The following is a 27,793-nucleotide window of genomic DNA, read 5'->3' as shown; positions in this document are numbered from 1 at the left end:
TAAGTCTCCTGTCATGCCAATAAACCTGACATGCTGTCTATTTCTCCTGTCATGTCAATAAACCTGACATTCTGTCTAATTCTCCTGTCATGCTAATAAACCTGACATTCTGTCTATTTCTCCTGTCATGCCAATAAACCTGACATTCTGTCTATTTCTCCTGTCATGCCAATAAACCTGACATTCTGTCTAAGTCTCCTGTCATGCCAATAAACCTGACATTCTGTCTATTTCTCCTGTCATGCCAATAAACCTGACATTCTCTGTCTATTTCTCCTGTCAATAAACCTGACATTAATTTGTTCTCATTCTTCTTGGTGCAGACTGAAGAAATCACATCGTTACTGGTCCCAATGGAGAAGTTTGTGGAGAAGGTTGTACAAGGACGATTCCACATGCTACCAAAGGCTGTGATGGACGTCCCCAGTCTGACTCCCCCAGTCACCCCAGTCTGGCTCCCCTGGTCACCCCAGTCTGGCTCCCCTGGTCACCCCAGTCTGACTCCCCTGGTCACCCCAGTCTGACTCCCCTGGTCACCCCAGTCTGGCTCCCCTCGTCACCCCAGTCTGGCTCCCCTCGTCACCCCAGTCTGACTCCCCTGGTCACCCCAGTCTGACTCCCCCCGGTCACCCCAGTCTGACTCCCCTGGTCACCCCAATCTGGCTCCCCTGGTCACCCCAGTCTGACTCCCCTGGTCACCCCAGTCTGGCTCCCCTCGTCACCCCAGTCTGAGACCCCTGGTCACCCCAGTCTGACTCCCCTGGTCACCCCAGTCTGGCTCCCCCTGGTCACCCCAGTCTGACTCCCCCGGTCACCCCAGTCTGGCTCCCCCTGGTCACCCCAGTTTGACTCCCCTGGTCACCCCAGTCTGGCTCCTCTCGTCACCCCAGTCTGACTCCCCTGGTCACCCCAGTCTGGCTCCCCTGGTCACCCCAGTCTGGCTCCCCCGGTCACCCCAGTCTGACTACCCCGGTCACCCCAGTCTGGCTCCCCCGGTCACCCCAGTCTGGCTCCCCTGGTCACCCCAGTCTGGCTCCCCTGGTCACCCCAGTCTGGTTCCCCCGGTCACCCCAGTCTGGTTCCCCCGGTCACCCCAGTCTGGTTCCCCCGGTCACCCCAGTCTGGCTCCCCTGGTCACCCCAGTCTGACTCCCCTGGTCACCCCAGTCTGACTCCCCCGGTCACCCCAGTCTGGCTCCCCTTGTCACCCCAGTCTGACTCCCCCTGGTCACCCCAGTCTGACTCCCCCTGGTCACCCCAGTCTGACTCCCCCTCGTCACCCCAGTCTGACTCCCCCTGGTCACCCCAGTCTGACTCCCCCTGGTCACCCCAGTCTGACTCCCCCTGGTCACCCCAGTCTGGCTCCCCTGGTCACCCCAGTCTGACTCCCTCTCGTCACCCCAGTCTGGCTCCCCTGGTCACCCCAGTCTGACTCCCCCTGGTCACCCCAGTCCGACTCCCCCTCGTCACCCCAGTCTGGCTCCCCTGGTCACCCCAGTCTGGCTCCCCCTGGTCACCCCAGTCTGGCTCCCCCGGTCACCCCAGTCTGACTCCCCCGGTCACCCCAGTCTGACTCCCCTGGTCACCCCAGTCTGGCTCCCCTGGTCACCCCAGTCTGACTCCCCTCGTCACCCCAGTCTGGCTCCCCCTGGTCACCCCAGTCTGACTCCCCCGGTCACCCCAGTCTGGCTCCCCTGGTCACCCCAGTCTGACTCTCCCTGGTCACCCCAGTCTGACTCCCCTGGTCACCCCAGTCTGACTCCCCTGGTCACCCCAGTCTGGCTCCCCTGGTCACCCCAGTCTGACTCCCCTGGTCACCCCAGTCTGACTCCCCTGGTCACCCCAGTCTGGCTCCCCTGGTCACCCCAGTCTGGCTCCCCCGGTCACCCCAGTCTGACTCCCCCCGGTCACCCCAGTTTGACTCCCCCCGGTCACCCCAGTCTGACTCCCCCCGGTCACCCCAGTCTGACTCCCCCCGGTCACCCCAGTCTGACTCCCCCCGGTCACCCCAGTCTGGCTCCCCTGGTCACCCCAGTCTGACTCCCCTGGTCACCCCAGTCTGACTCCCCCCGGTCACCCCAGTCTGACTCCCCTGGTCACCCCAGTCTGACTCCCCCCGGTCACCCCAGTCTGACTCCCCTGGTCACCCCAGTCTGACTCCCCTGGTCACCCCAGTCTGACTCCCCTGGTCACCCCAGTCTGACACCCCTGGTCACCCCAGTCTGACTCCCCCCGGTCACCCCAGTCTGGCTCCCCTGGTCACCCCAGTCTGGCTCCCCTGGTCACCCCAGTCTGACTCCCCTGGTCACCCCAGTCTGGCTCCCCTGGTCACCCCAGTCTGGCTCCCCTGGTCACCCCAGTCTGGCTCCCCTGGTCACCCCAGTCTGGCTCTCCCTGGTCACCCCAGTAAGATCCAAAGCATGTCAAGCCATTTCAACTCCGTACTGTGACAGACCACTCCTTCCTCTCTCAGAGACCTTTAGTTGGGACAAGGTTTAAGAAGAATGGAGGACAACCGCTCCCACTTTCATGAGTTTCCTGGAGACTGTAATTACATTTGGAAAGGAGACAGAATGAGAAGCCTCAACAAGCTGAAACAGAAGAATAGCAGATGACTGGAGAGAGACGTCTCAGGGTCCGAGACGACGAGTACCGCAATGTATGGGAACTCTATGGTGCTGCATCACGGTAACGCAGAGGAAGGATGGCAGCATCGACTTGCTAGACTTGGCATCCGTGTCGACAGGCTGAGCACATATAAGAAGCTGAACCGTGACTCCATTCATTCAACACTGATGCAACATGTCATCAAAGATCTGTACAAACCTCATGTCGACCTGTTCAATCTGTACAAGTATTTTAATTGGTATAAATATTCACATAAGGAAGGACATGTCCACAGCCAGTAGTGGGATTTAGTGAAACATGTTAAAGGAGTGTTGTCCATTACAAAATAAAACACAATGCGTTACAACATGGAGTCCATTTTCTTTGTTGAATTAAGTTTCCTTTTTTTTTTGCTTTTCAGAAATTATCAGGCAAATATATCAATGTTTCTGTTTGTCATAAAAATAAAATAATCCAAATAATTAAACTGTTTAAAGAATAAGAAGAAAACAAATGTAATCAACAAATTGATTTCCTCAGTTTGAACACAACGTACATTTACAACAAGGACAAGAAAAGGAATAAAAACATCACCAACCACTGTTTTTATTTCAATAAATTACATCATTATATAAACCTATTTTAGTAGTGTCCTTAGTAGTACCATAGTAATATAGGATTTGTGTAGACATACGTGTGTGGATATATGTATCTTAACATACAGTATTATATTACATGTATGTAACTTAACATACCGTTTTATATTACATGTATGTAACGTAACATACAGTATTATATTACATGTATGTAACTTAACATAACCTTTTATATTACATGTATGTAACGTAACATACAGTATTATATTACATGTATGTATCTTAACATACAGTATTATATTACATGTATGTATCTTAACATATATGTATCTTAACATACAGTATTATATTACATGTATGTATCTTAACATACAGTATTATATTACATGTATGTAACTTAACATACAGTATTATATTACATGTATGTAACTTAACATACAGTACACCACACATGCATATCAGACACACAAATTCAGCAGTAATCACCCTGCCTGTCTGAGAGATAGATTCCCTCTCTTACTTATTTAACTCTGAAGGATCCTTTTTAACACCCTGCCTGTCTGAGCGATAGACTCACTCTCTTACTTATTTAACTCTGAAGGATCCTTTTTAACACCCTGCCTGTCTGAGAGATAGATTCCCTCTCTTACTTATTTAACTCTGAAGGATCCTTTTTAACACGTCGTTCCGTGGTGTTATTGTTTCAAAGAGCCAAACAGAAGACAGCCAGCTGCTCTTTATCCCCAAACAGAAAGAATAAAATACAAGACAGAGAAATCCAAACCAACCGAGACAGTTAACCAGAGGGGTTATCCTACGAAGCAAGCTAGATCTACTCAGGGTCTTCTAAAGCTAACCAGCTTCAGTTAGCTTCACATCCCAGTTCAGGCTTCATGTGTACCTTAACGACGGTGGATATTGCTTGTACGCCTGCCGCTAACTCCAGAAGGCTTGTAACTGCACATGGCAGGTCGAACGGCGGACTCTTCATTGCAACAATGCTGAAACATCAATCCATGGGCGACTCAGTGCAACATTTTCATTTGTGCAGAAATCAAGAGAAAATAAACGTTATTTTGGAAATTCAGCAGGCTGTGGTGGGAATTTGGCTTTTAGAAGTGACGTCTTTATTTGATCATTTATCATTAATGCGCTTTTTTATTTTTTATTACTTATCATTAATGCGTTTATTAAATTTTATTATTGATCATTAATGCCGTCTTTATTTCATTACTTATCATTAATTTGTCTTTATTTTATTACTTATCATTAATTTGTCTTTATTTGATTACTTATCATTAATTTGTCTTTATTTGATTACTTATCATTAGTCTTTATTTTATTACTTATCATTAGTCTTTATTTTATTACTTATCATTAGTCTTTATATTATTACTTATCATTAGTGCCATCTTTGGTGTGTTTATCAACGCACAACAACCACAGCCCCCCCCCCCCCCCCCTATCAATACAATGATATTATGAAGTCATACAGAAGTGTTACTGGGGGTGAAGTTCAGAATGCATTCTGTCATTACTAAATGTGAAATGTTATATATTTATACATTATTTTTTAACACACACAAAAAAATGTAATATTTAAAATCAGTCGTCTTCCTCAAATGAAGGGGATGATGACGCAGTCTTTGCGAGAGGGAAGGAATCTGATTTGATTGATCATATAATTCAAGGTAAGTGGAGATAGCCTGCCCCGGAGCGGGTTAGTTCTGGAGGATTCGTTGCCATAGAAATTCACCTGGCTAAAAGGTGAGCCGCTTTGACCTGTTATCCCGAGTTGAACTCATAGTTGACCAAAGTTACCTTGCTACCTGCTTCGTAGTAAACCCCTCAGGGTCCTGTTCAGTAGAGAGCGTAATAAACTAAATCAAGTGTTTCTTATTGGACAAGTTCGGGTCATTTACCTCCCTGTTTCAGTCAGTTTTGTTCCGTTTTCTGCCTACTGAACATGGCCCAGGTGGACAGGTTCATGGAATGTGATGCATTTACAGCATTCAACCCAGTCCCAGACATCAGGAACACGTGTTACCGTGACATCACTATGTTCTGACCCAGTAAACCAATCCTTCAGTCCAAGCCGTGAAAATAAACTACTGGCAGCGAGGCAGCAAACGAAGACCAATTGAAAGAGCAAAAGGTGCCGAGGTCATGACCCCTAGTTGTCTGGCCCTGACTGACTGGACAGCAGGGTTGGGGTCAATTACAGTCAATCCAGAAACTAAGCCGAATTCCAATTAAACATTTCTCCTGATTGAAAAGCAGTGAAGAGAAATGGAAATTGAATTTCAGTTTACTTCCTGAATTGCTGGACAGGTTTGAAAACGTCCCGTCTGTCCACATGAAGCAGTCAGGTCCTGAATTAGTAGCCGATTGACCCTGACTGCAGAAAAGCCCCGAGCTGGAGTTCCATCCATGTCCGGCTTTCACTTAGCACGGATACCAATCTGAATAGTGAAACAGTGCGATATTCAGTGTGGATTCCAGGCTAGCTTTTACTGGCCTGACAGTACACCAGTTCAGTTCCCAATACAAGCACAGGGGATGACCGACACACAAAGCTATGATGACATAGTACACACATGGCCAAACCATGATGACATAGTACACACATTGCCAAACCATGATGACATAGTACACACATGGCCAAACCACGATGACATAGTACACACATGGCCAAACCATGATGACATAGTACACACATGGCCAAACCACGATGACATAGTACACACATGGCCAAACCACGATGACATAGTACACACATGGCCAAACCACGATGACATAGTACACACATGGCCAAACCACGATGACATAGTACACACATGGCCAAACCACGATGACATAGTACACACATGGCCAAACCATGATGACATAGTACACACATGGCCAAACCACGATGACATAGTACACACATGGCCAAACCACGATGACATAGTACACACATGGCCAAACCATGATGACATAGAACACACATGGCCAAGCCATGAGATATCTGAGTCATGTAAAGGGATGTCCCTCTCCTTCCCCCTTCAGAAAAGGTGTTGTTTATTTTCCACAGTGACTTAACACACAACAGTGCATCATCATCATAACAGTGCTTTAGCCGTATTTATCTTGGTATTACTGAGATTAGTGAACGTGTACTATCAAAGGGAAACACTTCACATGGGTTACTCTGCCCGACAGTCTTCTTGAGACATGGGGTCTTTGCTTTCTGATTCCTGATAACAGATATATTGAGATGACAGGCAGGTACCATGCACCTGTCATTCATTGAGGGTTTAGTTTCTCATATAAAAATAAAGTCTTTGTCAGCCTCTTCTCCAGATTGGGAAGACTTTCTCCCCGGTCCCTTGTCTCTGTCAGGGTTGGGGGATTGGTCCTTGGGTTTGGAGCCGTTGTCCTCAGAGTTGTGGCGGTGGGGACTCTGGCGTTTGGCAGGGTCTGACACTGAGCCTGGTTTCACTGCTGAGGAGAAGAGGACAGGAGCTGGTTATGAGAATGAACAGCAGAGGGTGCCAAAAACAATCTTATCTGATAACAAACTGTTTTATTTCTGTTTTAATCTCCATCTCATCAGTGCTAAAAATGAGTCAAAATAACACTTCTAGACAGTAACTTGTGAAAGATGAATCAATCCAAGCACATTTTCCAACTGGCATCAAGACATGTTCTAAAAATATGAACGTATGTGAAGCCAAGAGAAGCCCAGATAACTTTCTGCCTCAGGTGCCAGTTGGAGAAAGATCACTAGGCGATATGGTAGATTCATTTTGGTAAAAGCTTCCTTCAATTATAAGCCATCACTATCAATCAAATCACATCCAGAAGCTCCAATAATGAATCTCACTGCAGTCTGACCTGAACTACGGGACAAGATGAGAGATCATGAAAAGGTACAAGTGAGAGAAGAGGAGGGAAAGGGAGAACTTCTTCTAACCAGTACAGGGGAGGGACTTCCCGCTCTTGTGCTCGCCCACTTCCTGTTCGGTGCTGGTAGGTGATTGGCAGGCGTGTCGGGCTCTGCGATTGGCCTGTCAGCTTCCTGATCAGAATCAAACACACTACCCTCTTCTGTTGGAACATTCACTAGGGAGAGGGTGGAGGGAGGGAGGCTGGTCTTTAGTGCTCGTTGATCAATTAGCCATTCAATTAGCCACAGGGCCAATCTGATTGGGGCATAGTAATTCATTCTAATTTGTCTTTCAGCACATCTGGGCTGCTAAAAATAGAATACAAGTAGGCAATGTGTGGTTCTTTTTTGATGGAGTTTGTAAAGAATGAGTAGCCTATCAATAACATATCAATAACATATCGATAGATTCAATCTTGATCCATAGAACATGATTTAAATCTCCTCACTAGCACTGGGGGTGAAGTGTGGTCTGTGGTGCCCTCAGTGACTGTTCATAGGAGCAATGTTGCTGTGCAATAGAGTGTGTTATAGAGTGTGTAGTAGAGTGTGTTATAGAGTGTGTTATAGAGTGTGTTATAGAGTGTGTTATAGAGTGTGTAGTAGAGTGTGTTATAGAGTGTGTTATAGAGTGTTATAGAGTGTTATAGAGTGTGTTATAGAGTGTTATAGAGTGTGTTATAGAGTGTGTTATAGAGTGTGTTATAGAGTGTGTTATAGTGTGTTATAGAGTGTGTTATAGAGTGTTATAGAGTGTGTTATAGAGTGTTATAGAGTGTGCTATAGAGTGTGTTATAGAGTGTGTAGTAGAGTGTGTTATAGAGTGTGTTATAGAGTGTGTTATAGAGTGTGTAGTAGAGTGTGTTATAGAGTGTGTTATAGAGTGTTATAGAGTGTTATAGAGTGTTATAGAGTGTGTTATAGAGTGTGTTATAGAGTGTTATAGAGTGTTATAGAGTGTTATAGAGTGTTATAGAGTGTGTTATAGAGTGTGTTATAGAGTGTTATAGAGTGTGTTATAGAGTGTGTTATAGTGTGTAGTAGAGTGTGTTATAGAGTGTTATAGAGTGTTATAGAGTGTGTTATAGAGTGTTATAGAGTGTTATAGAGTGTGTTATAGAGTGTTATAGAGTGTTATAGAGTGTGTTATAGAGTGTTATAGAGTGTTATAGAGTGTTATAGAGTGTGTTATAGAGTGTTATAGAGTGTGTTATAGAGTGTTATAGAGTGTTATAGAGTGTGTTATAGAGTGTGTTATAGAGTGCATAGTAGAGTGTGTTATAGAGTGTGTTATAGAGTGTGTTATAGAGTGTGTAGTAGAGTGTGTTATAGAGGGTGTTATATAGTGTGTTATAGAGTGTGTTATAGTGTGTTATAGAGTGTGTTATAGAGTGTGTTATAGAGTGTGCTATAGAGTGTGTTATAGCCATATCATCTACAGCAGGTATTCCCAAACTGGAGTACGCGCAATGTCATCGGGGGTACGCCAAATAAAAATGTGATTCACATTTTAAAAAAGAAAATATATATACATTTTAAAAAAATTAAAAATATATATATATATTCTTGACATTTTCAAACAGTCCATTTATTTTTTCCAACGGGGCTATACACTTGGGTGAGGTTTTTTTCTCGCCTGAGTATCCTCGTTTCACTGCCAAAAATAAACTGAAACCATCTAGTATTCAGCGAAATAACAACACAAAATAATTGATTATTATTATATACATTTTTTGTGCCCTGGTCCTATAAAAGCTTTTTGTCACTTCCCACGAGCTTATATTTAATAAATGGATTGTATAGTGTGTGTGTGTGGCAGGCTTACAATGGTGGCAAAAAACAACATTTGAGAGTGCGCTGACCCTGGTGCTAGAAGGGGTACGCAGCTAGAGGTTGAATGTTTGAAGGGGTACGCTGACCCTGGTGCTTAGAGGGGGTACAGCTGGAGGTTGAATGTTTGAAGGGGTACGCTGACCCTGGTGCTTAGAGGGGGTACAGCTGGAGGTTGAATGTTTGAAGGGGTACGCAGCTGGAGGTTGAATGTTTGAAGGGGTACGTAGCTGGAGGTTGAACGTTTGAAGGGGTACGCAGCTGGAGGTTGAATGTTTGAAGGGGTACGTAGCTGGAGGTTGAACGTTTGAAGGGGTACGTAGCTGGAGGTTGAACGTTTGAAGGGGTACGTAGCTGGAGGTTGAACGTTTGAAGGGGTACGTAGCTGGAGGTTGAACGTTTGAAGGGGTACGTAGCTGGAGGTTGAACGTTTGAAGGGGTACGTAGCTGGAGGTTGAACGTTTGAAGGGGTACGTAGCTGGAGGTTGAATGTTTGAAGGGGTACGTAGCTGGAGGTTGAACGTTTGAAGGGGTACGTAGCTGGAAGTTGAATGTTTGAAGGGGTACGTAGCTGGAGGTTGAATGTTTGAAGGGGTACGGGACTATAAAAGGTTTGGGAACCACTGTTCTAGAGAGACAACACTAATACAGGAAGATAATACTAAATGAGATACAGGAGCTTAATTACAGCTGGTGTAGTAGATTGGATAATAATGTTGGCCAGTGCTAGTGAGGAAAACCCCAGATACATCCTAGCCTATCTATCTATGAGGAAAACCCCAGATAAATCCTAGCCTATCTATCTATGAGGAAAACCCCAGATAAATCCTAGCCTATCTATCTATGAGGAAAACCCCAGATAAATCCTAGCCTATCTATCTATGAGGAAAACCACAGATAAATCCTAGCCTATCTATCTATGAGGAAAACCCCAGATAAATCCTAGCCTATCTATCTATGAGGAAAACCACAGATAAATCCTAGCCTATCTATCTATGAGGAAAACCACAGATAAATCCTAGCCTATCTATCTATGAGGAAAACCACAGATAAATCCTAGCCTATCTATCTATGAGGAAAACCACAGATAAATCCTAGCCTATCTATCTATGAGGAAAACCACAGATAAATCCTAGCCTATCTATCTATGAGGAAAACAGTCATCTATGAAGGATTAATGATATCTATCTACAAGATAAAGGCTACTTCCAAAAGGACAGTTTATGAGACTATTCACTTGGAATAAGATGGAATGGCAAACTTAGCAGAGAAAAGAGGTAAGATTTAGCTGTAACTGTGATGGTGCATTTTTTTCAATGCAGTAAGGATAATCTATTCTGCTGTCAGACACATCTCTCTCTCTACTGAGAACAGATACAGTTTGAGGGAAACTGAGGCCTTCCGCTTTAGGGCTAAATAGCCTTTCCCTCCAAGGCTTCCTCAACTGCAAAGTGATGAACAACACCTGATGTGTATGATAGTGCGAGACTAGGTCTGTTCCTACCTGGATGGGTAAAGGTAACCTACCTGCCTGAGCAGAGGGGTTGCTCCCCGTGCCCCCCAGTAGAGGACTGCCCTGTCCCTCCCTGTCCTTGTCCAAGGGGACCCTCTTCAGGCTGTAAGGCAGCATTGCCCCCTTGGGAGACACGTTCCCTCCAGGGGAGTCACAGACCTCATCTGGCAGACAGAAAGAGAAACACTATCAGAACTACATCAAGGTTTCTATTGGCCCAAAACCAGGACAGGTGTGTGTCAAATTTCCAGGTTAAGATATATCATTTATTGTTGTTTATGTCATTGATGACTGCGACAGGAAGCCAGATTAGTTGGCATCCCAGGTGAAGATCTGTGGTCTATTGAAAGGCAGAAGGTGTCCAGCCTCAGGCCCCAGAATATGACTATTACACTATCACTAGATCAGCTTTAACATCCAGGGGCTAGATAGTTCTAGATCTTTAACATCCAGGGGCTAGATAGTTCTACATGTTTAACATCCAGGGGCTAGATAGTTCTAGAGCTTTAACATCCAGGGGCTAGATAGTTCTACATGTTTAACATCCAGGGGCTAGATAGTTCTACATGTTTAACATCCAGGGGCTAGATAGTTCTACATGTTTAACATCCAGGGGCTAGATAGTTCTAGATCTTTAACATCCAGGGGCTAGATAGTTCTAGATCTTTAACATCCAGGGGCTAGATAGTTCTAGATCTTTAACATCCAGGGGCTAGATAGTTCTACATGTTTAACATCCAGGGGCTAGATAGTTCTACATGTTTAACATCCAGGGGCTAGATAGTTCTACATGTTTAACATCCAGGGGCTAGATAGTTCTACATGTTTAACATCCAGGGGCTAGATAGTTCTACATGTTTAACAGCTTTAACATCCAGGGGCTAGATAGTTCTAGATCTTTAACAGATTTCACATCCAGGGGCTAGATAGTTCTAGATCTTTAACATCCAGGGGCTAGATAGTTCTAGATCTTTAACAGATTTCACATCCAGGGGCTAGATAGTTCTACATGTTTAACAGCTTTAACATCCAGGGGCTAGATAGTTCTACATGTTTAACATCCAGGGGCTAGATAGTTCTAGATCTTTAACATCCAGGGGCTAGATAGTTCTAGATCTTTAACAGCTTTAACATCCAGGGGCTAGATAGTTATACATGTTTAACATCCAGGGGCTAGATAGTTCTAGATCTTTAACATCCAGGGGCTAGATAGTTCTAGATCTTTAACATCCAGGGACTAGATAGTTCTAGATCTTTAACATCCAGGGGCTAGATAGTTCTAGATCTTTAACATCCAGGGGCTAGATAGTTCTAGATCTTTAACATCCAGGGGCTAGATAGTTCTAGATCTTTAACATCCAGGGGCTAGATAGTTTTAGATCTTTAACATCCAGGGGCTAGATAGTTCTAGATCTTTAACATCCAGGGGCTAGATAGTTCTAGATCTTTAACATCCAGGGACTAGATAGTGTCCCAGTATCCACCCTCGGGGCGTAAGTCCACACCCAATGAACCCAGTCTATGGTCCTGGCAGGTGGTGATTCTCCATACTCTACAGTGATAAGGCCACTGCTTGCTGCTCCTAGTGATCAGACATGGCCTCATTTATTCAGCGTTGTTGTCTCCAGCCACGTTATACTGTATCTATGCTCCTGTCCTCCATTCCACAGGAATAAAACATATATATATTGTGTTAATCTGATCCATACTGTATCTATGCTCCTGGCTGTTCACTATACCACAGGAATAAAACACAAATACAGTATCAATCTGTGTTATGTAAATGCTCCATACTCTACCAACAGGGCCTAGAATTAACACACACCACCTGCCAAATGTGAGTCTATCTCACCGGCCACTGTGGCGGGTGTTTGGCTCCACAGTGCATTTGGGAATAAAAATAGTCAAGTATGATCACATTTATAGTCAACTAAATGCTGCAGTGGCTGTTTTCAAAGTATTTTACGGCCATTTTGTTTCATAGCTGGTAAATTAATTGCACAAAGTCAAAGAACTACAAATCCTATATAGTCTATTCCACCTCGCGCTGCAACACTTCCTGGCTGGGGTGAAGAGCTGAGGGAAATATTCATTTTTAGAAACGCTGCGGACAAGGCATACAAGTTGGTCTAATTTACGTGAAACTAAAGTCTACTGAAGACAGACTTTATCCTTGTGTTTCTTGACTATGTACATAGTTTTGTTCACAAGCCATGTTGTTTTTCTCTGTTTGAGTTTCAACAGCTAGAGAAGAGACGCTGCTACTAGTCAGACTCTCACCGGCACTAACACGACTGACATCACGCTACCACGGTAACCTCCCGCCCTTAAGGGGGGGGGGGAAATTATTATTCAATAAACCACATTAGTTACTTCTTACTAGTAATACATGTGCTGTTTAAGAAGCATTACAACAAAGGCTCATCTGTTTTTTTGTGTGTGTTTTGTTAGTGTAATTTTAAATGAAATAAAAACATTTTGGCTGGTAGATTTTTTTAATCTACCTGCCACAGTGGCTGGTGGACCAAATGTTATGCTCTGTCTACCAATTCTCCTGGCTGTTATCCACACTAATGGAAGGATATAAGAATATCCAGTATATGTGTACATCTCAATGCTCCATATTACAGGCCTACCTATGCTCCTGCTACTGCTGGTGCGCGGCTTCTGAAGGATGGAGGGTCGGGCAGCGAGGGCTGGCTTGGTGCCCTGAAGAGGGGGCTTAGGACTGGAACTGGAGGTAATGCGGTTCCTAGGGACCGTCTCTGGTTTGGCCTCCCCACCACGAGGGCTCTTCTCTGGGGAGCCGACGACCACCACCCCCTCTGCCTTGGAGACACCCGGAGACCTGCTCTCTGTTGGGATAGGCTGGCCCTTCACTGCTCACACACACACACACACACATAATCAAATCAAAATGTTATTTGTCACATGTGCTGAATACAACAGGTATAGGTAGACCATACAGTGAAATGTTTACTAACAAGCCCTTAACCAACAACGCAGATTTAAGAAAAATAAGTGTTAAGAAAGTATTTACTAAAATAAACTGAGGTAAAAAAATAATAAATTAAATTAAAAAATAAGAAAAATAGATAAATAACAAATAATTAAGCAGCAACAATAAAATAACAGTATTGAGGCTATATAGTCGGGCACACATGGCCATTCACGGGACACACAGAAGGCAACAAGTCACACAAATGATACACAAATGATTCACAAAACGAGTCTTCTCCTTCAGTCACTAACTGTGCTAACTTCATTACCTTCAGTCACGGTCACATGCAAACACACATGCATGAGTTCATGTCCAAGATAAGCTTCAATGTGACAGTCTAAATCAAAGGCAGTCAAGGTGAATCACTACACATCTGTGGTTCAGGAAATACAGTCTCCCACGTCATGTGATTCCCACTCTGTAAACATAAACAAACCAGTAGAGATGAACTCACCGCTGCCACTGCTGTCCGGACTGGACGACTGGTCGTACTGGTCCTGGGGAAGACAGACAGACAACCCTGGGTTCAGTCACAGCATCTACTATAGATCAACCTACTAATACTGTGGACGTTACTGTCTCCTAGCTACTTAGCGTCCCGGCTAGCTCTTAGAATACAATAAGTGTTGTGCTGTATTTATTTCCTGCAGCAGGTGGCGCTGTAGTGTAACAGAGTGACTGGGCTGAGGTCCAACCATACAGCCCAGCACCATGACCCCGCCAACAGATGGCACATGACAGGCCGCTTGGAGTTTGCCAAAAGCCACCTAAAGGATTCTCAGACCATGAGAAACAAGATTCTCTGGTTTGTTGAAGCCAAGCGTCACGTCTGGAGGAAACCTGGCACCATCCCTACCGTGAACCATGGTGGTGGCAGCATCATGCTGTGGGGATGTTTTTCAGAATCGAGGGAAAGATGAACAGAGCAAAGTACAGAGAGATCCTTGATGAAAACCTGCTGTAAATAGCTGGGCAGCGACACTCCCCATCCAACCTGACAGAGCTTGAGAGGATCTGCAGAGAAAAATGGGAGAAACTCCCCAAATACAGGTGTGCCAAGCTTGTAGCGTCATACCCAAGACGACTCGAGGCTGTAATCGTTGCCAAAGGTGCTTCAACAGTAGGGCCTAATTCATTTAATTTCAATGGAATGATTTCCTGTTATAAATTGTAACTCAGTAAAATAGTTTAAACTGTGTTTATATTTTTGTTCAATATATAAACCAGTTCAGACAGTTACAGTAATATATTATTTTTGATTCTCCAGCACTGACGGATGTAGTTACAGTAATATATTACTTTTGATTCACCAGTACTGACTGATGTAGTTACAGTAATATATTACTTTTGCTTCACCAGTACAGACAGATGAAGTTACAGTAATATATTATTTTTGATTCACCAGTACAGACATATGTAGTTACAGTAATATATTACTTTTGATTCCCCAGTAGACATATGTAGTTACAGTAATATATTACTTTTGATTCACCAGACTGACCTTATGTGATCCGAAGGTCCGTCTCTCCTGCTTGGCCTTCATCTCCGCCAGGAGTCCAGTCCCCATCACCTGCACCCCGTAGCGCCTCCCTCCCTGGGGACTACCCTTACTGTCCCCCTCTGACACCTCATCCATGGAGTCTGGGGTCCGTAGCTCCTCAGACCGCTCTGAGCTGCTGCTGCAGTCCAAAGGTTGGGTGATCTGGCTGGGATGAGTGGGCTGGGTCTTGGCCTCCTTGACCTTGGTTGGTGGTTCTGGAGCTTGGCTCTTCAGGGAGGTCTTAGGGGAGGAAGGCCCCTCGGGGACGGTGGTTACTGGAGCTGGGGTTAGGGCTGGAGCTGGAGTAGACTTCTCTGACTTGTCTTTGTCTGAAGACTTGGAGGTGCGAGACTTGATGAGGTTGAGGAAACCTCCTTTACTCTTCTTCTTCTCCCCATCCTGGGAGTCTGAAGTCTTTAGGGAACGTCTGAGAGGGGGAAGGAGGGGGAAGGAGAGAGGGGGGAGTGAGAGAGAGAGGGAGAGCGAAAGAGAGGAGTGAGAGACGGAGAGAGGGGGGAGTGAGATATGGAGAGAGGGGGGAGTGAGAGAGAGAGGGAGAGCGAAAGAGAGGAGTGAGAGACGGAGAGAGGGTGGAGTGAGAGAGAGAGGGAGAGCGAAAGAGAGGAGTGAGAGACGGAGAGAGGGGGGAGTGAGAGAGAGAGGGAGAGCGAAAGAGAGGAGTGAGAGACGGAGAGAGGGTGGAGTGAGAGAGAGAGGGAGACAGAGAAAGTTAACCTTTTCAATATAAACATGGATGAAAGAGCAAGAGGACAAGTAACTGTTCATAGTGATGAGTCGTAAGGTTTACCTGGAGTACATCTTGGTGACTTTCTTGGAGAAGAACTCGTCCACCCCCTCATCAACCCTTCCATGCAGGCCGTTCTGCTCTCCGTCCTGAGACGTGGTGCTGCTGATCTGCTGTGAAGTAAGAATACAGGGTTGTTATAACACCATGCCACTACAGGGTTGTTATAACATCATGACACTACAGGGTTGTTATAACACCATACCACTACAGGGTTGTTATAACACCATACCACTACAGGGTTGTTATAACACCATGACACTACAGGGTTGTTATAACACCATGACAATACAGGGTTGTTATAACACCATACCACTACAGGGTTGTTATAACACCATACCACTACAGGGTTGTTATAACACCATGACAATACAGGGTTGTTATAACACCATGACAATACAGGGTTGTTATAACACCATACCACTACAGGGTTGTTATAACACCATGACAATACAGGGTTGTTATAACACCATGACACTACAGGGTTGTTATAACACCATACCACTACAGGGTTGTTATAACACCATGCCACTACAGGGTTGTTATAACACCATACCACTACAGGGTTGTTATAACACCATGACAATACAGGGTTGTTATAACACCATGACAATACAGGGTTGTTATAACACCATACCACTACAGGGTTGTTATAACACCATACCACTACAGGGTTGTTATAACACATATGACAATACAGGGTTGTTATAACACCATACCACTACAGGGTTGTTATAACACCATACCACTACAGGGTTGTTATAACACCATGACAATACAGGGTTGTTATAACACCATACCACTACAGGGTTGTTATAACACCATCACAATACAGGGTTGTTATAACACCATGACAATACAGGGTTGTTATAACACCATGACAATACAGGGTTGTTATAACACCATGACACTACAGGGTTGTTATAACACCATACCACTACAGGGTTGTTATAACACCATGACACTACAGGGTTGTTATAACACCATGACAATACAGGGTTGTTATAACACCATACCACTACAGGGTTGTTATAACACCATCACAATACAGGGTTGTTATAACACCATACCACTACAGGGTTGTTATAACACCATGACACTACAGGGTTGTTATAACACCATGACAATACAGGGTTGTTATAACACCATGACACTACAGGGTTGTTATAACACCATGACAATACAGGGTTGTTATAACACCATGACACTACAGGGTTGTTATAACACCATGACACTACAGGGTTGTTATAACACCATTACAATACAGGGTTGTTATAACACCATCACAATACAGGGTTGTTATAACACTATACAACTACAGGGTTGTTATAACACCATACCAATACAGGGTTGTTATAACGCCATGACAATACAGGGTTGTTATAACACCATGACAATACAGGGTTGTTATAACACCATGACAATACAGGGTTGTTATAACACCATGACAATACAGGGTTGTTATAACACCATACCACTACAGGGTTGTTATAACACCATACCACTACAGGGTTGTTATAACACCATACCACTACAGGGTTGTTATAACACCATGACACTACAGGGTTGTTATAACACCATGACAATACAGGGTTGTTATAACACCATACCACTACAGGGTTGTTATAACACCATGACACTACAGGGTTGTTATAACACCATGACACTACAGGGTTGTTATAACACCATACCACTACAGGGTTGTTATAACACCATGACAATACAGGGTTGTTATAACACCATGACACTACAGGGTTGTTATAACACCATGACACTACAGGGTTGTTATAACACCATCACAATACAGGGTTGTTATAACACCATGACAATACAGGGTTGTTATAACACCATGCCACTACAGGGTTGTTATAACACCATGACACTACAGGGTTGTTATAACACCATACCATTACAGGGTTGTTATAACACCATGACAATACAGGGTTGTTATAACACCATGCCACTACAGGGTTGTTATAACACCATGACAATACAGGGTTGTTATAACACCATACCACTACAGGGTTGTTATAACACCATACCACTACAGGGTTGTTATAACACCATACCAATAAAGGGTTGTTATAACACCATGACACTACAGGGTTGTTATAACACCATGCCAATACAGGGTTGTTATAACACCATACCACTACAGGGTTGTTATAACACCATGACAATACAGGGTTGTTATAACACCATACCAATACAGGGTTGTTATAACACCATACCAATACAGGGTTGTTATAACACCATACCACTACAGGGTTGTTATAACACCATACCACTACAGGGTTGTTATAACACCATACCACTACAGGGTTGTTATAACACCATACCACTACAGGGTTGTTATAACACCATGACAATACAGGGTTGTTATAACACCATACCACTACAGGGTTGTTATAACACCATACCACTACAGGGTTGTTATAACACCATACCACTACAGGGTTGTTATAACACCATGACACTACAGGGTTGTTATAACACCATGACAATACAGGGTTGTTATAACACCATACCACTACAGGGTTGTTATAACACCATGACACTACAGGGTTGTTATAACACCATGACACTACAGGGTTGTTATAACACCATACCACTACAGGGTTGTTATAACACCATGACAATACAGGGTTGTTATAACACCATGACACTACAGGGTTGTTATAACACCATGACACTACAGGGTTGTTATAACACCATCACAATACAGGGTTGTTATAACACCATGACAATACAGGGTTGTTATAACACCATGCCACTACAGGGTTGTTATAACACCATGACACTACAGGGTTGTTATAACACCATACCATTACAGGGTTGTTATAACACCATGACACTACAGGGTTGTTATAACACCATACCACTACAGGGTTGTTATAACACCATACCACTACAGGGTTGTTATAACACCATGACACTACAGGGTTGTTATAACACCATGACAATACAGGGTTGTTATAACACCATACCACTACAGGGTTGTTATAACACCATGCCACTACAGGGTTGTTATAACATCATGACACTACAGGGTTGTTATAACACCATACCACTACAGGGTTGTTATAACACCATACCACTACAGGGTTGTTATAACACCATGACACTACAGGGTTGTTATAACACCATGACAATACAGGGTTGTTATAACACCATACCATTACAGGGTTGTTATAACACCATACCACTACAGGGTTGTTATAACACCATGACAATACAGGGTTGTTATAACACCATGACAATACAGGGTTGTTATAACACCATACCACTACAGGGTTGTTATAACACCATGACAATACAGGGTTGTTATAACACCATGACACTACAGGGTTGTTATAACACCATACCACTACAGGGTTGTTATAACACCATGCCACTACAGGGTTGTTATAACACCATACCACTACAGGGTTGTTATAACACCATGACAATACAGGGTTTTTATAACACCATGACAATACAGGGTTGTTATAACACCATACCACTACAGGGTTGTTATAACACCATACCACTACAGGGTTGTTATAACACATATGACAATACAGGGTTGTTATAACACCATACCACTACAGGGTTGTTATAACACCATACCACTACAGGGTTGTTATAACACCATGACAATACAGGGTTGTTATAACACCATACCACTACAGGGTTGTTATAACACCATCACAATACAGGGTTGTTATAACACCATGACAATACAGGGTTGTTATAACACCATGACAATACAGGGTTGTTATAACACCATGACACTACAGGGTTGTTATAACACCATACCACTACAGGGTTGTTATAACACCATGACACTACAGGGTTGTTATAACACCATGACAATACAGGGTTGTTATAACACCATACCACTACAGGGTTGTTATAACACCATCACAATACAGGGTTGTTATAACACCATACCACTACAGGGTTGTTATAACACCATGACACTACAGGGTTGTTATAACACCATGACAATACAGGGTTGTTATAACACCATGACACTACAGGGTTGTTATAACACCATGACAATACAGGGTTGTTATAACACCATGACACTACAGGGTTGTTATAACACCATGACACTACAGGGTTGTTATAACACCATCACAATACAGGGTTGTTATAACACTATACAACTACAGGGTTGTTATAACACCATACCAATACAGGGTTGTTATAACGCCATGACAATACAGGGTTGTTATAACACCATGACAATACAGGGTTGTTATAACACCATGACAATACAGGGTTGTTATAACACCATGACAATACAGGGTTGTTATAACACCATACCACTACAGGGTTGTTATAACACCATACCACTACAGGGTTGTTATAACACCATACCACTACAGGGTTGTTATAACACCATGACACTACAGGGTTGTTATAACACCATGACAATACAGGGTTGTTATAACACCATACCACTACAGGGTTGTTATAACACCATGACACTACAGGGTTGTTATAACACCATGACACTACAGGGTTGTTATAACACCATACCACTACAGGGTTGTTATAACACCATGACAATACAGGGTTGTTATAACACCATGACACTACAGGGTTGTTATAACACCATGACACTACAGGGTTGTTATAACACCATCACAATACAGGGTTGTTATAACACCATGACAATACAGGGTTGTTATAACACCATGCCACTACAGGGTTGTTATAACACCATGACACTACAGGGTTGTTATAACACCATACCATTACAGGGTTGTTATAACACCATGACAATACAGGGTTGTTATAACACCATGCCACTACAGGGTTGTTATAACACCATGACAATACAGGGTTGTTATAACACCATACCACTACAGGGTTGTTATAACACCATACCACTACAGGGTTGTTATAACACCATACCAATACAGGGTTGTTATAACACCATGACACTACAGGGTTGTTATAACACCATGCCAATACAGGGTTGTTATAACACCATACCACTACAGGGTTGTTATAACACCATGACAATACAGGGTTGTTATAACACCATACCAATACAGGGTTGTTATAACACCATACCAATACAGGGTTGTTATAACACCATACCACTACAGGGTTGTTATAACACCATACCACTACAGGGTTGTTATAACACCATACCACTACAGGGTTGTTATAACACCATACCACTACAGGGTTGTTATAACACCATGACAATACAGGGTTGTTATAACACCATACCACTACAGGGTTGTTATAACACCATACCACTACAGGGTTGTTATAACACCATACCACTACAGGGTTGTTATAACACCATGACACTACAGGGTTGTTATAACACCATGACAATACAGGGTTGTTATAACACCATACCACTACAGGGTTGTTATAACACCATGACACTACAGGGTTGTTATAACACCATGACACTACAGGGTTGTTATAACACCATACCACTACAGGGTTGTTATAACACCATGACAATACAGGGTTGTTATAACACCATGACACTACAGGGTTGTTATAACACCATGACACTACAGGGTTGTTATAACACCATCACAATACAGGGTTGTTATAACACCATGACAATACAGGGTTGTTATAACACCATGCCACTACAGGGTTGTTATAACACCATGACACTACAGGGTTGTTATAACACCATACCATTACAGGGTTGTTATAACACCATGACAATACAGGGTTGTTATAACACCATGCCACTACAGGGTTGTTATAACACCATGACAATACAGGGTTGTTATAACACCATACCACTACAGGGTTGTTATAACACCATACCACTACAGGGTTGTTATAACACCATACCAATACAGGGTTGTTATAACACCATGACACTACAGGGTTGTTATAACACCATGCCAATACAGGGTTGTTATAACACCATACCACTACAGGGTTGTTATAACACCATGACAATACAGGGTTGTTATAACACCATACCAATACAGGGTTGTTATAACACCATACCAATACAGGGTTGTTATAACACCATACCACTACAGGGTTGTTATAACACCATGACACTACAGGGTTGTTATAACACCATACCACTACAGGGTTGTTATAACACCATACCACTACAGGGTTGTTATAACACCATACCACTACAGGGTTGTTATAACACCATGACACTACAGGGTTGTTATAACACCATGACAATACAGGGTTGTTATAACACCATACCACTACAGGGTTGTTATAACACCATGACACTACAGGGTTGTTATAACACCATGACACTACAGGGTTGTTATAACACCATACCACTACAGGGTTGTTATAACACCATGACAATACAGGGTTGTTATAACACCATGACACTACAGGGTTGTTATAACACCATGACACTACAGGGTTGTTATAACACCATCACAATACAGGGTTGTTATAACACCATGACAATACAGGGTTGTTATAACACCATGCCACTACAGGGTTGTTATAACACCATGACACTACAGGGTTGTTATAACACCATACCATTACAGGGTTGTTATAACACCATGACACTACAGGGTTGTTATAACACCATACCACTACAGGGTTGTTATAACACCATACCACTACAGGGTTGTTATAACACCATGACACTACAGGGTTGTTATAACACCATGACAATACAGGGTTGTTATAACACCATACCACTACAGGGTTGTTATAACACCATGCCACTACAGGGTTGTTATAACATCATGACACTACAGGGTTGTTATAACACCATACCACTACAGGGTTGTTATAACACCATACCACTACAGGGTTGTTATAACACCATGACACTACAGGGTTGTTATAACACCATGACAATACAGGGTTGTTATAACACCATACCATTACAGGGTTGTTATAACACCATACCACTACAGGGTTGTTATAACACCATGACAATACAGGGTTGTTATAACACCATGACAATACAGGGTTGTTATAACACCATACCACTACAGGGTTGTTATAACACCATGACAATACAGGGTTGTTATAACACCATGACACTACAGGGTTGTTATAACACCATACCACTACAGGGTTGTTATAACACCATGCCACTACAGGGTTGTTATAACACCATACCACTACAGGGTTGTTATAACACCATGACAATACAGGGTTTTTATAACACCATGACAATACAGGGTTGTTATAACACCATACCACTACAGGGTTGTTATAACACCATACCACTACAGGGTTGTTATAACACATATGACAATACAGGGTTGTTATAACACCATACCACTACAGGGTTGTTATAACACCATACCACTACAGGGTTGTTATAACACCATGACAATACAGGGTTGTTATAACACCATACCACTACAGGGTTGTTATAACACCATCACAATACAGGGTTGTTATAACACCATGACAATACAGGGTTGTTATAACACCATGACAATACAGGGTTGTTATAACACCATGACACTACAGGGTTGTTATAACACCATACCACTACAGGGTTGTTATAACACCATGACACTACAGGGTTGTTATAACACCATGACAATACAGGGTTGTTATAACACCATACCACTACAGGGTTGTTATAACACCATCACAATACAGGGTTGTTATAACACCATACCACTACAGGGTTGTTATAACACCATGACACTACAGGGTTGTTATAACACCATGACAATACAGGGTTGTTATAACACCATGACACTACAGGGTTGTTATAACACCATGACACTACAGGGTTGTTATAACACCATGACAATACAGGGTTGTTATAACACCATACCACTACAGGGTTGTTATAACACCATACCACTACAGGGTTGTTATAACACCATACCACTACAGGGTTGTTATAACACCATGACACTACAGGGTTGTTATAACACCATGACAATACAGGGTTGTTATAACACCATACCACTACAGGGTTGTTATAACACCATGACACTACAGGGTTGTTATAACACCATGACACTACAGGGTTGTTATAACACCATACCACTACAGGGTTGTTATAACACCATGACAATACAGGGTTGTTATAACACCATGACACTACAGGGTTGTTATAACACCATGACACTACAGGGTTGTTATAACACCATCACAATACAGGGTTGTTATAACACCATGACAATACAGGGTTGTTATAACACCATGCCACTACAGGGTTGTTATAACACCATGACACTACAGGGTTGTTATAACACCATACCATTACAGGGTTGTTATAACACCATGACAATACAGGGTTGTTATAACACCATGCCACTACAGGGTTGTTATAACACCATGACAATACAGGGTTGTTATAACACCATACCACTACAGGGTTGTTATAACACCATACCACTACAGGGTTGTTATAACACCATACCAATACAGGGTTGTTATAACACCATGACACTACAGGGTTGTTATAACACCATGCCAATACAGGGTTGTTATAACACCATACCACTACAGGGTTGTTATAACACCATGACAATACAGGGTTGTTATAACACCATACCAATACAGGGTTGTTATAACACCATACCAATACAGGGTTGTTATAACACCATACCACTACAGGGTTGTTATAACACCATACCACTACAGGGTTGTTATAACACCATACCACTACAGGGTTGTTATAACACCATACCACTACAGGGTTGTTATAACACCATGACAATACAGGGTTGTTATAACACCATACCACTACAGGGTTGTTATAACACCATACCACTACAGGGTTGTTATAACACCATACCACTACAGGGTTGTTATAACACCATGACACTACAGGGTTGTTATAACACCATGACAATACAGGGTTGTTATAACACCATACCACTACAGGGTTGTTATAACACCATGACACTACAGGGTTGTTATAACACCATGACACTACAGGGTTGTTATAACACCATACCACTACAGGGTTGTTATAACACCATGACAATACAGGGTTGTTATAACACCATGACACTACAGGGTTGTTATAACACCATGACACTACAGGGTTGTTATAACACCATCACAATACAGGGTTGTTATAACACCATGACAATACAGGGTTGTTATAACACCATGCCACTACAGGGTTGTTATAACACCATGACACTACAGGGTTGTTATAACACCATACCATTACAGGGTTGTTATAACACCATGACAATACAGGGTTGTTATAACACCATGCCACTACAGGGTTGTTATAACACCATGACAATACAGGGTTGTTATAACACCATACCACTACAGGGTTGTTATAACACCATACCACTACAGGGTTGTTATAACACCATACCAATACAGGGTTGTTATAACACCATGACACTACAGGGTTGTTATAACACCATGCCAATACAGGGTTGTTATAACACCATACCACTACAGGGTTGTTATAACACCATGACAATACAGGGTTGTTATAACACCATACCAATACAGGGTTGTTATAACACCATACCAATACAGGGTTGTTATAACACCATACCACTACAGGGTTGTTATAACACCATACCACTACAGGGTTGTTATAACACCATACCAATACAGGGTTGTTATAACACCATGACACTACAGGGTTGTTATAACACCATGCCAATACAGGGTTGTTATAACACCATACCACTACAGGGTTGTTATAACACCATGACAATACAGGGTTGTTATAACACCATACCAATACAGGGTTGTTATAACACCATACCAATACAGGGTTGTCATAACACCATGACACTACAGGGTTGTTATAACATCATACCACTACAGGGTTGTTATAACACCATACCACTACAGGGTTGTTATAACACCATACCACTACAGGGTTGTTATAACACCATACCACTACAGGGTTGTTATAACACCATACCACTACAGGGTTGTTATAACACCATACCACTACAGGGTTGTTATAACACCATGACAATACAGGGTTGTTATAACACCATACCACTACAGGGTTGTTATAACACCATACCACTACAGGGTTGTTATAACACCATACCACTACAGGGTTGTTATAACACCATGACAATACAGGGTTGTTATAACACCATGCCACTACAGGGTTGTTATAACACCATGACAATACAGGGTTGTTATAACACCATGACAATACAGGGTTGTTATAACACCATGACAATACAGGGTTGTTATAACACCATACCACTACAGGGTTGTTATAACACCATGACAATACAGGGTTGTTATAACACCATGCCACTACAGGGTTGTTATAACACCATACCACTACAGGGTTGTTATAACACCATACCACTACAGGGTTGTTATAACACCATACCACTACAGGGTTGTTACAACACCATGACACTACAGGGTTGTTATAACACCATGCCAATACAGGGTTGTTATAACACCATACCAGATAAACTACTTCATAAAGTAAGAGAGGACTAGTTGTGTGTTTGAGAACAAGAGTAAAACTTTGCTGTAAAATAAACACAATACTCCAAAAGGTTCTTACTCTGGGGTTCTTGTTAGAACTAAATCATTGACATCTACCTTACGGACTGTTGCTGTCCTGCTCATTTCCCCACCAGTAAATCACAGTGGTGCTACTCACCGGTATCTTACTGGACTGCATCTTCTTGTTCCTGCGAGGCCGTAGTTTGGTGAAGTGCTGCAGCTTCTTGGCCTCGTCTGAGGGCAGTTCTCCCATGGCCCCTCTCTTCTCTAACCTAGAGAGGGTAGGAGCAGGAGGGTCCTCTGTGTGGATAGGAACATCTTCCAGGGCCTTGTCAAGGTCAAACTCCATCTCTACAAGGTCATAGGTCACAGGTTATAGACAGGTCAGAGGATTACATACTGTACATGGTGAGACAATTATGAATAAGTAAGCATTTTGCAGTTCATATGTATCATATTTAGTTAACTCATACGTTTATTATCTTACTAGTAACACTATGTCAGGAAACACACTTCACAAAACACATTTCTGCATTTATAAATGTCTTCTTCTATCTAAAACATAGTTATATAAAAAAAGAAGCCAGCTCTCTGTCAGAACCTAAAACTAGAGGTATGTTATCTAAACCAGCTCTCTGTCAGAACCTAAAACTAGAGGTATGTTATCTAAACCAGCTCTCTGTCAGAACCTAAAACTAGAGGTATGTTATCTAGACCAGCTCTCTGTCAGAACCTAAAACTAGAGGGATGTTATCTAGACCAGCTCTCTGTCAGAACCTAAAACTAGAGGTATGTTATCTAAACCAGCTCTCTGTCAGAACCTAAAACTAGAGGTATGTTATCTAAACCAGCTCTCTGTCAGAACCTAAAACTAGAGGTATGTTATCTAAACCAGCTCTCTGTCAGAACCTAAAACTAGAGGTATGTTATCTAAACCAGCTCTCTGTCAGAACCTAAAACTAGAGGTATGTTATCTAGACCAGCTCTCTGTCAGAACCTAAAACTAGAGGTATATTATCTAGTTCATTATTTATCAGCTTCTAGTACAGGTAGTAGTAACACAACAACAATCTGTCCCGGTCCACACGTCACAACGTTGATCTGATACTAACGCTCTGCTTGGTCGAGGAGACTCACCGAAGGCTCGAGACACTGGACGGAGCATTCTGCTGTGGATGCTTTTCCTCTTGGACCTGGGAGTCATCTGGAAAGAGCACAGATATCTACTCATACGAGACGCCATCACTGCTATCACCAACACCTTCTGATACTCTCTCACAGTAGACTGGGATGTCAAGTTCAATCCACAGACACAAAACACACTTCACTGAGTGTAATGTGTCAACGCTGCATTTGAATTCAACACATCATTTCAATACTAGTTTGCATAAAAGATGAAGTGATCTTTATCTTGTTTGTGTTTTTTTCTCTCTTGCTTTATTGCGTTACCAAAACAAAACAAAAACAAAAATGAGGACAGAACTGTGTACTGCTGCATCAAACCTCCAATATTAACAGGACAGAATACTAACTAACAGGAGATGTTGGATCAATACTGACAGGACAGAAT

At 42.7% G+C, this 27,793-nt stretch overlaps 2 protein-coding genes across 2 annotated transcripts; one reads left to right on the top strand and one right to left on the bottom strand.

Annotated features, from left to right (window-relative positions):
• The first annotated feature begins 353 nt into the window (after nt 1-353).
• LOC120047353 (DNA-directed RNA polymerase II subunit RPB1-like) lies at nt 354-2,449 on the top strand. Its single transcript, XM_038992877.1, has 6 exons — nt 354-518; nt 612-680; nt 774-1,142; nt 1,190-1,369; nt 1,404-2,033; nt 2,198-2,449. The coding sequence occupies exons 1-6, from the start codon at nt 354-356 to the stop codon at nt 2,447-2,449; spliced, it is 1,665 nt and encodes a 554-aa protein (XP_038848805.1).
• A 3,719-nt stretch (nt 2,450-6,168) lies between these two features.
• LOC120047798 (F-actin-uncapping protein LRRC16A-like) lies at nt 6,169-27,422 on the bottom strand. The gene is made up of 8 exons (XM_038993348.1): nt 27,361-27,422; nt 26,381-26,574; nt 15,823-15,932; nt 14,976-15,441; nt 13,929-13,971; nt 13,110-13,352; nt 10,488-10,637; nt 6,169-6,685 (listed from the first exon to the last, which is right to left on the bottom strand). The coding sequence occupies exons 1-8, from the start codon at nt 27,386-27,388 to the stop codon at nt 6,507-6,509; spliced, it is 1,413 nt and encodes a 470-aa protein (XP_038849276.1). The 5' UTR covers nt 27,389-27,422; the 3' UTR covers nt 6,169-6,506.
• Between the last annotated feature and the right edge of the window lie 371 nt (nt 27,423-27,793).

The sequence above is a fragment of the Salvelinus namaycush genome, chromosome 5, assembly GCF_016432855.1.
Source record: "Salvelinus namaycush isolate Seneca chromosome 5, SaNama_1.0, whole genome shotgun sequence".
NCBI classification, from domain to species: domain Eukaryota; kingdom Metazoa; phylum Chordata; class Actinopteri; order Salmoniformes; family Salmonidae; genus Salvelinus; species Salvelinus namaycush.
The sequence above is the reverse complement of the archived record's forward strand: the minus strand, read 5'-3'. Positions and strand labels throughout refer to the sequence as shown.